At 40.7% G+C, this 14,375-nt stretch overlaps 1 protein-coding gene across 1 annotated transcript; it reads left to right on the plus strand.

Annotated features, from left to right (window-relative positions):
• The first annotated feature begins 8,519 nt into the window (after window positions 1-8,519).
• On the plus strand, window positions 8,520-13,822 carry LOC127942116 (protein sprouty homolog 4). Its single transcript, XM_052537695.1, has 2 exons — window positions 8,520-8,706; window positions 10,062-13,822. The coding sequence occupies exon 2, from the start codon at window positions 10,113-10,115 to the stop codon at window positions 11,046-11,048; it is 936 nt and encodes a 311-aa protein (XP_052393655.1). The 5' UTR covers window positions 8,520-8,706; window positions 10,062-10,112; the 3' UTR covers window positions 11,049-13,822.
• The last annotated feature ends 553 nt before the right edge of the window (window positions 13,823-14,375 follow it).

Consider the following 14,375-nt stretch of genomic DNA (forward strand, 5'->3'; position numbering starts at 1 on the left):
TCAGGGTATTATTCACTATTTCTTTTTAATTGCATCAGTGCTGAGCAAATATACTTTGGAGCTATATTTATTTTTGTTCTGAATAATTGACAGCATTAAACAACATCTGGATTTATCAATTTACAGTAAATTCCATAGTGTTTTTTTATATTTTGCCAAAAAAAAAAAGAAGAAGAAGAATAAGAATAAGATGTGAACTCTTTAACATGACTTCAAAAAGGGTTCATTAAATGTTGAGTCAGTAAAATTAATTAAACTTTCCAATGTTTCATGGAAGAGAAAGTGTTCATTTAGGGGAAGAGAAAGTGTAACATTTCGGGCAAACGTTTAAGTAGTTTGATCGGTTGTGAAGTTTGCTGTGCTACACTGAATCATGTTGAAGACTGTTACTAGAAAACTACACTTGAAAACAGCAGTACTGCTGTGCATATGAATGTGAAGTTGGTAGCATGCCTTTTAGTTAGTTATTTTGCCAAACTAGCTATGTCTGGTGTCTTGTAGACTGAATCTGTTGAGTTGTGTGATATTTCATCGCTTTCAGTCGAATATGCACTGCAAGCAAACAGAATGGCTGGATTTTCTAGCCCTGGTTTGATTAAGGGGTACATGCATTCTCCAGACTTGTATGTGTTCTCTGACTTACAGCCAGTCTGCACCGGTCTTTTTCTCTTTTTTTGTCTGTGTGAATGACAAGGATGTGAAGGACACCAGGCCTCCAGAGGTCCTATCCCAGAGGAAGTAATGCTTTCTGCCCCCTTTTTTCATAACATATTATTTATGTTTGACAGAGCTCTTTGAGACAAATGGCTGCCATATGGAGAAAAGAAGAACTTGTGGTGCTTTTCCGCTATGAGGGCTGGCCAGTCCAGCTTTACCCTGGGGAATTATTCTATAGATAAGAAATAGAGAAAAGCCATGGATCTGTATTTCTATAGCTAGAACTGATGCTTTGGGACATTTGTAACATTATACATCGAGAAATCACTTATTGTTAAAATAGCTTCACATGCTATAGCTGCATATTTCCCCAGTTTTTTTTTTATTTTTTATTGCACTCTAAAAGAAGGGACATTCCACCCCAAAATAATTTTTTTTTGTCTCAATAATCACTTACTCCCATGTCATTCCAGACCCGTAAAAGCTTCGTTCGTCTTCGGGAACACAATTTAAGATATTTTGGATGAAAACCAGGAGGCTTGTGACTCTCCCATAGACTGCCAAGTAAGTTAAACTGTCAAAGTACAGAAAAGTTTGAAAGACATCGTCAGAATAGTCCATCTGCCATCAGTGATTCAACCGTTACGTTATGAAGCGACGAGAATACTGTTTATAAGCTAAAAACAAAACAAAAATAATGACTTTATTCAACATCACTGCTTCCTCTCTTCTGTGTCAGCCGTGCCACAAGGAGAGAAACAGAGGAGACTGTTGAAAAAGGAACTGTTGAATAAAGTCATTACTTTTGTTTTATTTGCATGCAAAAAGTATCGAACCAAGGTCGAAAGGTCGAACCACTGATGGCAGATGGACTATTCTGACAATGCTTTTCATACTTTTCTGGACTTTGACAGTATAACTTACTTGGCAGTCTATTGGACAGTCACAAGCCTCCCGGTTTTCATCCAAAATATCTTAAATTGTGTTGTGAAGACGAACAAAGCTTTTACGGGTTTGAAACGACGTGAGGGTAGGTGAGTAATGGCAAAATTTTCATTTTGGGGTGGAGTATACTTTTAAGATGCTTCCTTCCATGCTACTATTTGAACTAACACTTCGATTATATTAAATCTCATTTTGGTGTCTAATGCGCAAAGTTTTAACCCTAACCTCTAAAGAACATATGTACATGCAAACTTCTCTGGATTACACATTTCTATGAATAAGCATCATATTCATATCATTGGTACATATAATTTGTTTTGGAATTTCCTCGATGCAACCTAGTTGTCCTTCACTCACTCATCCTGAAATAAAAATGCCTTCCATGTCTTGCCCCAAAGGGAGCAGCTGGGATAACTAATCCCCTCTGGGGCACCTGATCCCCCCACCCCAGTCCCCCCAAAAAATCCCAACCCTCCCAAATTCCCCTTCCTTCCTCCATGTCTGTTCTAATGACTCCCTTGTTCATGCTGGACAAAACCGGCCTTTTGTGGCTGCTCTCGAGGCAACATTAAAAACAGGAATAGGGAAATTGTAAACAGGAGGCTTCTAGCCAACAGGCCAAGGCATACAGCAGGCCTCAGAGGCCTACTTCAGTATAAAGCAGAGAAACAGACCCTTGTTGCTGAGGGGATTAAAAGGGCTGAGGGATTTCAGGAGCACTGCAGAGGCACAAAGCCAGTGGGAAGGGAGGGCTTGGTAAGGAGACACCTGCATTATATATCTACAAGTGGAAATCATACCTTTATTTATACAATGGCACGGGTGACTCGATATGGTATAGGTGCAGAGCGAATGGAATGACACTCACCGAAGCCAAACTTCAGGACGGCCAATCTGTCAGCTGGATAGTGAATCAGCGCACAGCACTCGCTGCCTCTCAGCCAACGTAAACTCAGGCTGCTTTGTAATTAGTGAGGCCACACACACAAATGCTCATGGTTTGCCTTTGATTGGAATCGATTCTTTGCTTCACTGTTAATGTTTGTTTGGAAATTCACCCAGGCTTGGTTGAGGGAGACAGATCTTAATTCTTATTCTTATAAGTCAACAACTGAAACAGATTTCCAAGGTGGATTTTTCAGTCACTACTGTTGTTCCACAAGCATGCTGACGTGTTTCTGTATAAACAGTGCCATACATATCACAACAATGGATTCACCCTTGAGAATCAGATATACACAGATTTGGGTCATTGAAAATTTGCCCAAGTTCTAGAGTTTCTACTTGTAAACCTGTCCATCGTATGTACTTCTTGTATGCACCAGACTCACAGTGACATGTGCTCTACAATGATTCAACACGATTCATCAAAAATGAATCCTGTAACTGCAGAAGGCACGTTGACAAACCGGACACATGGTTCACTTGATGACACACCATTCCTCACCACTGCATGATAGCAAAAAATCTGGGCTGATTCACTTCATTCCCGTAAAACACTATTGATGTTTAGTCAGAAACTGTATTCAGAATGCATCGGAAGTTCTGCATCAAAGCTATGTACTTTTTTAAAACTCACATTACATTGCACATCACACAATAAACTGAGTTTGAACTGGGGCTAAACATGCCTTAGCATTAGAGACAAATTTGCTGTAAGGCATACAACTATATGCACACAAATAAAGGTGTTTTTTTATGACAAGTGACATCCATTTTTAATTAAAGAGCTCTCTCGGTTTCTGAAAAGGTAGGCACAAATTGAGGGCGGGAAGCTAAATATTTTTTTCCAAACTGTGAGCTGCATTCTTATCTGTGCCGAGCAGGCTAAACTGTACAGCCACTGACTTCTTCACCTTCAAAAGACATGCCATATGCTGTGGAAGATACTGTGAATATGTCATATGTTTATGAAATTGAAATATATTTAGTACAGCGGCAAGGTGGTGTGTAAAGGAGAATGATAACCTAATGTTGAAGATTTACTGCCTAGGAGAACAGAGAGTATGCCAGGTTGGGGAGGGCTTTCATGAGCAATATTGAATCCCCTTTGATGCCCTCACCCCCAACCCCCTGCCTACCCCCACAACTCTTTGCCTCTCCATATGATTCTGAACTTTCCATCGACTCGCGCTCACTGTGTGTGCTTTGAACTCCTAGCCGCTCTTTGAAGGAAAGTCATAAAAAGACCTTTTATTTGGGCCGGGTTGCTTTGATGGGTTTGTCACTTTGTACAATGCACTAAACCATCCTGGGGAGACAACCTTGTGTGTCTGACAAGCCAGACGGTTGGTGGGTTTGCACCGAACCTCCCAGAGCTTGGAGGCAGCACCTCAAAACGAGGAAACCTAGTCTTCTGCACACATGTTATCCATTGTATGCCTTGTTGTGATTAAGCATTTCACATCTCAACAGGCCTGACACCCCTGTTTTATATGCTTGGTTCACTGCGGTTATCATTTCTCGCAAAATTTGAATATTTTCTAGTCGTGGTCAATGTCCTGCTTCAAGATCAATAGTGTGGTGTCTCAACAAGTGGTCCTTGTGCTTACTTTTGTAAGCACTTTGTAGCTCTTTGTGGGGAAGATATAAAGGGCAACAGTAATGAAAGAAGGACACCAGATAGTCTATGTTTGAACAATGCCTTCAAATGAATCCCGGAAAACATTTTTACGTGTACAAGTAACTGTATTCAGTGGCCTGATCCTTAAGACTACTGCAAAGCAAAGGTTAGACCCCTCCTTTCAAATTCATACTTGCTTTTCACGGGGACTAAGCAATTACAGCCAGGATCAATGCAAAAGGAAGTGAGGAGAGCCCTGAGCCAGTTGGGCACAAAGGCAGTGTGAAGTAGAGTGGAGTGATGCATGGGAACCAGCACTGAGAGATCTTTCCGGATAGGTTACTGAGCCCAGGAGCACAAAGGTGCCTCGTTGAGGTTGGCACTAGGCCAGCGTTGGAGCGCCGCTGTCCCAGGTGTCGAGTATCGGGGCACCATTCAGCTCAGGAAGTGTCCCGTGTCACCCTGTCCCCACGCCCATCAAAGGAGCTGCTGTGTGCTCGCCATCAACCTCAGCATGGCTTAATGTCCAGTGGGGAAAGACATGGCCAGTCGCTTCTTTCCCAGGACTGCAGGTACCTGAGCTGGATCAAGGAAGAGAATGGATGTGAAACAGAGCTTCTGAGGATTGGCTGAGCTTTCTGCTTCAACCCTGTCCCACGCTCACAAAGGAGTGAGAGGATACCCAGCGGTGAGAGGTTTACTGGAAGTGGTGAGGATTATGGGACGTTCTGAAGTGAATCATGAACTCTTGTCTGGACATTTTTGAAAATGATCATGTTTGTGACGCAGTGTTGTACATGATGTGTACTTACATACTCCTTTTTGTATGTATTTGTGTAATGGACTAACTGTGTATAAAGACTGGAGATTTCTGGTTTTGAAATTAGGTAGTTTAGTGTTCAAGGGTTTCATAATTCAAAGGGATGATTATGAACATTTCAAACGTTTTTAAGAATCTGACTTGGCTCGAGGAAAGTGACAGAGCAAACTGAATGTCACATCCCTCATTCAACAAATGCTTCCCAAAAGGAAAAGGTGATTTAAATAATGCTAAGTGTCACAGAGAACATCCATCAGGCCAGTAGTCTGGCTAAAGAGTGAATGAATACATTGGGGACAATAGAACCCAGAGTGACTGTAGCCCACCTCTATCTCCAATTATCACAGAGTTCAATTGGGGGAAGGGTTACCATTGATGAAAAATGGGGGAAGGGCAGGTGGGGTGAGGACACTTGGAAAGGGAAAGAGTGCATGTTGTTTCAGGTGGCCTAACTTGCAGGCTTCCAGCTGGCCCCAGGAAGTAGCCCTCGAGGGCAGTATTGGCAGCTCATTATCAGAGATCAAAGCCCGGCACTTCCTCCAGGGTAAACTTGCTCTACTCAGCACCCTTCTCCTAAATCCCCCGGAGCTAATCTGATTGATTTGCAGACAATAGGGCTAATTAACTAAATGGAAACTGCAGAGAAGCTGCTAAACCCCTGTACAAATCAAGGATTTTGGGTCAGTACGCTACAATTTTTTTTATAAATTCCTAAGGGAATGCAAATGATGTGGATATCATTGGAGGTTAGTATTACACTGGTTCATTGGAATATCCAAACATCCTAATCTTATTTTATTGACTTACACTCAAAGATCTCCAGCTCATAAATAATTAATACTGATACAAATAAATAACTAGAGTAATGTCCGGGGATGTGTGCAAACTTCTAATTCATCATTCATAAAATTGCTGTCACACAGGATGTGGGCTGCTGATGGGGATGTGTGCCTTTTCCCGGCTGAAGCTTTTTTTAGCCAATAGCTTGTCAACAAAGGGCTCCTTGGGATGGATATTGCTGATCCACTGTGCTTTGCTTGGGCCAGCATTGCTGATTCAGTTCTCAAATATAACTCCCTGTTGTTAGTGACTCCATGATGCACTACTAAGGAAGGTCAGGCATTCTCATGTCAACAAGGAGTGCTGAGAACAGCATGAAGGTTGACCGCCTACTTTGCCACCCAACTGCACAGAATGACATCATGGCTAGATGTATAACTGTTTGCTCAAGCCTGACAGAGCACATATATGTACAACATATAACTTCAATAAAAAGAAAATGGCCAGAGAAAACTAAGCACAGTTAATTATATATTCTATAATTAATTAATTCAATATCAGGTTCAAGAGGAACAGTCGACATGTAATTACAGGCCTAAAACTTTTATTTTGATCTGATACAGCTCTGGGGTTTTATCCAGCTGCTGTCACAGGAAGTGTGGACTTGTTATTTGTGCAAGCACATACATAAAGGCGTTGAAAAACATACCTGCTGTCTCAAAGCCAATATTTCAATATGAGTGTTCTTTCTGGTACCGATTCGGTATGTTTGTATCTCTTTTCCTACATTTTAATTTAAAAAGGCTTCTGTATGTGTATACATTTAGGTTATGATATCTAGCACTGATGGTGAGAAATGGGAACTTTTTGATGGGGGGGGGGGTGTCTTTATGTTTTGGATAACGGGTTACTGGTGTGGGTTCCCATGGGACGGGGAAGTATGCTATGTAAGGGGATTGGCGTGTGGAATGCCTAGAATGCTTGTGTCCTTAATGGCAGGTCCACGCCCCCAGCAACAGGTCACGCTTCATCGCTAGTTTGTCCCATGGGTGAGAGTTCAGGGCCGCTCCTGTCAGTTCTCTGAAGAAGGGTCAAGGGTCACCATCTCACCAAGAGCTCGGCTTTCCCCTCTGTGTTAGCAGGGGACCAGAAGGGGCCAACCCCTTCTTCCCACACAGACCCAGATCTCCAAAGGCATGCATTCTCTGCATATATCCCTCACACAAGCTACTTCCTGTGGGCTTGGCTTGAAACTGAGGGACTCCGCAATTGGCCAATTCCAATCATCACTGAAGTCTGGTCTAAAAGCAATCACACATGTTTAAGCAAAGGATTGAGCATTCATGAAAAATAATACTTGAAGTAATTGTTATTTATGAAGAAAGGCACTAGGGGATTAACTGTAAAGTCGGTTGTTCATTTAGATTTTTGGGATTTACAAACTACCAGTCCAATTGAACAGGATTGTTAATGTTAACATGTTGAAATAAAATCAAACTAACAAATAAATCTCTAAACCATCTAACCTTAAAATACTGAAACATAAAGTCATTAGGCAGAAACCATTTCCATGAATGAAACCCATTGTGTATTGGGGATGTTAAATTGCCCCACTTGATATTCTCAGTTTGTGGTCATTTGTACCAAATGGAAAACACTGCAAAGAGTTCATGTACTATGTTTAGCTCTGTCTATTTCCCCCAGGTTTCAATCTAATCAATACTAAAAGTAGGCTAATATTTCCTTCTTTTTCCCCTGAGAGATATAGCCTACTACATTGACTAAACTATAATTATAATGACATCCTTTCTCTCCTAAATTTAGCACATCAAATAATGTGATTGTATTTTTAATATGAAAGCAGATGTTGTCATGGAAATGTGTGCTAATGTAGAGGCTACCCATTAACATCTGACAGCATTAGTCAAGCCACAAACTGGGAATTATCCGTGGGGGGAAGGGTAGACAGAGGGATGTTAAAAAGGAAATTCACACACATTTCCTGCTTGCGGGATCGTTACAAATCGACAACATCCTGTTCTTTTGTTGATCCTGCATGACCTCATGCTGCTGCGTCATAAACGTGTTTTTGCCACTTCAGTGCGCGAGCCCAGCCAAACTGGATTGGGAACTCAAAATCCGACCGCTTAAATATAAACTCCAACTCTATCTTTTTTCCCTTCCATTATAAGCAAGACCTCTCGTTCCTGACCTGTTTAATGATTATTGCTACTCAAAATGAGTTTAAACTGCACGCAACTCGAGGCTTACAAATTAACCCGTGATGATGCAACCCAAAACGCATTTGCATATGTTATATCAAAAAAAAAAAAAAAAAAAAAAAAAAAAAAACATGACCACAGCAGTACGATCAAACTGTTAATTAAACACGTTGCTTTAATTTCCTTTCAAGAGGATTAAGCACGCTTCCATACCGTTAACAGGTCAAGACCTTTAGAAGACACGCACGAATAAAGCAATGTATAGATAACATGAATTAAAGCAGTAGTAGCCGCCTTCTTCATGTAATCCGCTTTTGACATTGCCCTTGTGACGAAAAGCCCCCATTCTTCCATTCATGAAATCTTGAAACGACGCACGCGCAGAAAAATCCAGAGCTCTCCCATTCATAAAAGTGTAACCCCCGAGTCGTAATGCCCTCCCATTCACAAAAAAAAAAAAAAAAAAAGCCTGTCAAAGCTTCTGCGCAGTACGTTTCTTACCCTCCCATTCATAAAAAGCCATTTCCCTCATGTAGTTGCAACATCGTATGGAGAAGACTGTGTCCTTACTGCAGTGCACATCGCACGGATAGTCGCACGGATTTTTTTTTTCCGCTTCGTGGCTTCGTTTGGATCTATCTATCATTCTCTGTCCTGTATTGGAATATATGGCTATACTCGGCTCATCTGAGAAGGAAATGATCTGTTTTCTAATGCAAGTGAGTTTTTCATTTATTATATAGGCTATATATATATATATATATATATATATATATATATATATATATATATATATATATATATATATATATATATATTATTTTTACTATTATTTATTTATGTAATACAAGTATTAGCCAGTGTCAAGGACAACGCTATAACACGGAGTTATGTTCTTGTTTCAAATAAAGTAAGCTCCATTCTGGTGTTTTTTTTTTACAAAGCCCAGTTCCAGTCGTTCTTTAGCTACGCATTGTAGGTGTATTTGTGTCTTGTGTAAACATTTAACTACGGTAACTAACCACGACAGGGTCGTGGGCGATTTAAGAAACAACAGTAGAACAGGTGAGAATTCCGTATACGCGTCTTTTCATTCGATCGGGGAAACGACAGGAGGCTATTTCGTGTTGCGTATCACGATCCTGCGCCGTTTCTTCGCGTTCTATAATACCGTCGCGTGACGCTTCACTGCAGCTCGCGCATTCGCTTGACATGTCATCTCAAGCATTAAAACTGTTTTAGTGAGTAAAACATTAGTCAGAGACAGTCAACATTGCTGTATCTAGGTTCTGGGTGTTTTTAGATTTAGTAAAACATGTAATGGTTCGTACTAAAAACGTCGTTTGAATTTTGACTGTTTCATGAAACTGTAATTGTGGCATGCCAGCATATAAATCGTCGTTTTAGACGACACACTGCTTTAGAGGCTGCAGGACTTTTTACAAGAAAAGCACAGAAGCCCTTCGCAACCACGTCACTCCAATAAAGAATTAACCTATATAGCTCAGGCGAAAATATATATTTATATTTTTAATAAAAATAAAAAAATCCACCAAGAGGTTGATTTCGTCATATCATAAAAAATTCTGTGTAACATTTTAATTGACTCTATTCAACGATAATTCAAACTTGAAAAATGATCTCACCCATAAAAATCCATTAATAGCTCCCAGTTAATTATAATATACCAAATTCTACTACACCAACTTGTGGTGAAATGAAATTTAATCGTTTAACAAAAAGTTGTGAATCTACCGTAATCTTATATATGTTTGTTTCATTCAGAATACACCCCTCCCTTCAGAACACTAGTGCAGGCTTGTAATACTTATAAATCGGAATGTTTAAGTGAAAGTTTATACATGTTCTTTTTTTAACTCTTAAATACATTTTAATTATATATCCATAAAATAACACACATGCATTTTTCTCTCTTGTGCAAAGGGTCCACTTAATTTTTGCTGTATTTTTTTTATTTAATTGTATTTTTTTCACACAAAGCAATCTCTGGGTTATCTGCTGAGGTTTCTGTGAGGGTGGTAATCAGTACTAAGTTATGCTGTTGTCTTTGCAGGAGTGCTAAATGCTGACCTGAGCTCTGGTATATGAGGGACACAATCTACAGATGGAGTCAAGGGTTCCTCACCACATTCCTGGAGTCTCCTCCTCCATCATGGTGCAGCCTTTGCTGGATAGCCGCATTCCCTACGGACGGCTCCAGCACCCATTAACTATATACCCCATTGACCAAATGAAATCTTTACATTTGGAGAATGATTACATCGACACCCCTGCTGTGATCTCACAACAGCCACCAAGCCACAAGGCAAGCAAGAGGGGGCAGGAAGTCCTGCTGGGAGCCCCACACCATCCTCATCTGTCCCGCTGCGAGGTCCCGGATGCCACCACACATCCCTGGATTTCATTCAGTGGTCGGCCCAGCTCCATCAGCAGCAGCAGCAGCACCTCCTCCGACCAACGGCTGCTGGACCATGCAGCTCCCACCCCTGTTGTGGATCCGTACACTAATGGCAATGGCCATGGCAGGACCTTGGGTGTAGAGCAACCCAAGACGCTGAGCTCCAAGACTCAGAATATAAAGGCTGTGGCCGCGTTACCAATAGAGAAGAAGCATGTGCCATTGTGCGAGAAGTGTGGCAAATGCCGATGCACGGAGTGCACATTGCCCCGGGCCCTGCCCTCTTGTTGGGTTTGTAATCAAGAGTGCCTGTGTTCAGCACAGAACCTAGTGGACTCTGTCACTTGCATGTGTCTAGTCAAGGGCGTCTTCTACCACTGCACTGATGACGATGAGGAAGGTTCCTGCGCTGACAAGCCATGCTCCTGCTCGCACTCGAACTGTTGTTCACGCTGGTCCTTCATGGCAGCCGCTTCATTAGTGCTGCCCTGCCTGATGTGTTATCTGCCTGCCACTGGTTGCGCCAAGCTTTCGCAGAAGTGCTACGATAGCGTCAGCCGCCCAGGCTGCCGCTGCAAAAGCACCCAGTCTTGCAAGGTGGCAGATGTCAAGGCCTGTCAGCTGGGAAAACAGGCCTCATGATGGCATGCCAGAAAACGGAGAGTACAAAGAGACTCGTGAGCAAAGTTCCAATAGTGGTGTACTTCCCAAAGTCATGGTACTTAAAGTTCACGCACGATCCTCACACTTAAGGTATCCTGCCGTAGATCAGTAGCAAACGTTTGACTGACCAACGGGCACAAATCATTATTTTGTTTGTTCATACAGTATGACAGCAAAGGAGAGGCCGAACTGTCTTCTCGTGTGGTTCTTGTGATGGCCGTGGGATCAAAGTGTTTGCCATTTCACCCTCTAGTAAAACAACTTGCTGACATATAATGTTGCATTTTAGCAAAATGTCTGTTTGAAAGATTCCAATCTCCTCTCTGATGTTTGTTTTCTCTTTGGGTGGCTTTGAAAAGTCAAAGTAAATATCACCCATTCAAGAACACTCTATACTTTGGCAATCCCTCTCCGGATCTGGCACCGCGGAAAGGTTGCAGCGAATTCCAAGCTGATAACACACATGTCACAATCAAAATAACCAGACTTCATCTCTGTGCACAGGACATTTACAAGCTTGTTATAAAGCTTTATTTCTTCTGTTGTTTGAAGTGCAAACCACAGGAGGTCATTTTGTTTCATTGAAGGATTCTAAGTTCCCTTGACGTCCCTAATTGCAATGTGTGCCGTTGCGAAAGACATTGGTGACCACCCTTAACCACACGTGACAGGATGTTTTCTATCTTCTGTGGGGACAGATTGTTTGTTTTTGATGGCAAATAGGTAAAATAGCTTTCGTAATTCCCTTTGAAAACATGCCATAGCATACATGAACTTCCATAATGATTCTTCCAAATGCTAGCAGTTCAATTTGTTGTAGACAATGACCTCAGGGATCATCAGTTCATCTGAATTACATACAGCATGTCAATTCAGCTTGGAACTAGTTCGGTGATTAAAGTTAAGGGAACAAGCAGTGGTCAAACACAGCAATTCAGACACCAAGCATTCATAAGCTATGAGGAGAATTGGGCCAGTAGTTACGGGAAAAGGAAAAGCTATAAAGTTAGCGTATACTACTCTGCCGCTTCTAAACAAAACATGCCAATCGTATCACCATTATAATGAGGCAAAAGCACAGTATTATGTACAGTAGCATGTACAAAGTGTTTCACTGTAGTTGGAAAAATGCCTCTAGTTTACGAAGTGTCAAACATGGACGTGCCCTAGTATCGAACTGCTTTCTCCACAGATATATTTTGTTATATGTATAGTATAGAGATTTTGCCAAAGGAGTGCATCATGGAGTTTCCGTTGACCATTTTTATAACGGTTTTTTTTCAAGTGGGCATGCATCGTTGTACTCTAGCCAATCAGTGCAAAAGTAAGCTCTTAAAGGTACGGTGCTCTACTTCCCAGGATTCCTAGGGGTCCTGGAGCAGGAGGGGGATATTGTCTGCCTGCTCGACACAAACCCACGGTTCACACATTTAAGACCTCGCTCCTTTAGTCCCACATACTCCAACATTTGTACTTGTTGCACAAATCCGAAAAGCAGAAATACACTACTGTTCTTAGTCTTGAATGTATAAGGCTAGGGTTTAAGTCTTTTTGCAATCTAACCCCGTGGATAGGTGCCAGAGTAGTTCTGAATGGAGAAGCTTGCATAGCTGCATAGGGAAGAGTTGCAAATGTACAATAGATATCTTAGATTACGACCTATGCAGGTTACACGTTCTTGTAAATAGTTTAGCTATCTTAAGATATGTTTCAAATGTCCTGAGAAATTGCATGGTACAGTTTAAGTACAATTCAGTACAAAAGTATATAGATGAATTATTCTATTTTTGGGAGGGCTGGGGGTTGGGTGGGCGGGTTCAAAGATTATGTGGCTGTGGCATAGAAGGTAGGGTGTTTAGGTATTTCAATCACAAGCACTTGATTTAGAAAAGTGTGCCAGGCAATAAAAAAATACCTCTGTTAATGCTAGCCATGCCTCATTAGCACGTGAGAGGCAAGGCTAATTCCTGGTTCCTCAGTGCCCTTGAAACTGTAGATTAAATTGAATTCACAGAAGGAATGGTGTTTCATTACACTCAAAGTAATGCTTTTTCATCCCAATGTGGCCAAGCATTTTGTCTTTTCTTTTTCTTGTTAAAACGGTGCAACATCTTCAGTACTTGATTGACTTATCCAGCTGCTGTGCGTGAACTTGTCTGGGAGGAATGAATGGGGATCCCTCTCAAGTAACATTCTGTTAAATCCTATTCTGTGTTGCTTTTTTGCCACCGGCCGCTCTATTTCTTTTTTATATTTCACAATTCTCCGAGAAAGATTCAGCTGTAAAATGTAAACTGTTTGATTGTTCCCCTAATAATCTGGCCTGCAGGGAATTGAGCGATCTTCCTTCTGTCGAGCTGTTGCTGAGATGTTTTCATCAGGACGCTGTGACTAAATCTTTTCATGCTACAGTTTCTTGGCCACTAGAAACCCGTTCTTTTTTAACCCACTTTAAGCTGCCTTCCAAACTGGGCTTGTACTCTCTGTGTTTCTTTGGCTTCATTGTTCACGTTGAGGACTAAAGAAAAGAGCAATGTGCTTTTGTTTTGTTTAAAAAAGCAAAAGGCAAAAAAATAAAATGAAAAATAAATAACCTCTCACACATATGAAAATGTCCCTTTATAGATATATTTATTTTGAAGTTCTATTTTATATAGTATTTATTTAGATGCCTACTTTTGTTTGTGAATAAAAGCTTATGTCAAAACGGAATGTACATCGAAATTGGAAAATATATATTGTTAAATATAAAACTCTGTGTGTTGTGTCTTCAGTGTCTCTGCATTCATACAGAACATGCTACTGGAAAACAATTATTGAAAACACACTGCAAGACCATACATAATGTTCTTGAATCAAGATCAATTTAATTGAGAAGCAAAATGACTTAAGACAAGACAAGACTTAGGTCTAGTCCCAGACTAAAATTATGTTTCAATTGAAAGAAACTCGCACTGATTGATCTTAAAATATGTCAGAGCCCTTGTTTTGTCTCAAGATGAACACCAGCCATGTTTTTTGTTTTGTTTTGTTTTATTTCTTACGTCATGTTTCTAAAATGTCCTAATTGAAGTATGGCCTAATCCTGGCTTAGTCTAGCCCTTTCTGTGGAACCAGGCCTTTGTTTTCTAACAAATATATCCACATTTTATTCGTTTTTGCTTAGAACAAGAACAAAAATCAGCCAATAGGGTAAGAAAAGTAATTTTTAATTAAGCAAAATCTAACTAAATAAATAAATAAAATGTTAAATGTCAATAAAATAAATAAAATGCTTTCAAATGATTAACCGAGATTATTCAAATA

This window comes from Carassius gibelio, chromosome A21 (genome assembly GCF_023724105.1).
Source record: "Carassius gibelio isolate Cgi1373 ecotype wild population from Czech Republic chromosome A21, carGib1.2-hapl.c, whole genome shotgun sequence".
NCBI classification, from domain to species: Eukaryota; Metazoa; Chordata; class Actinopteri; order Cypriniformes; family Cyprinidae; genus Carassius; species Carassius gibelio.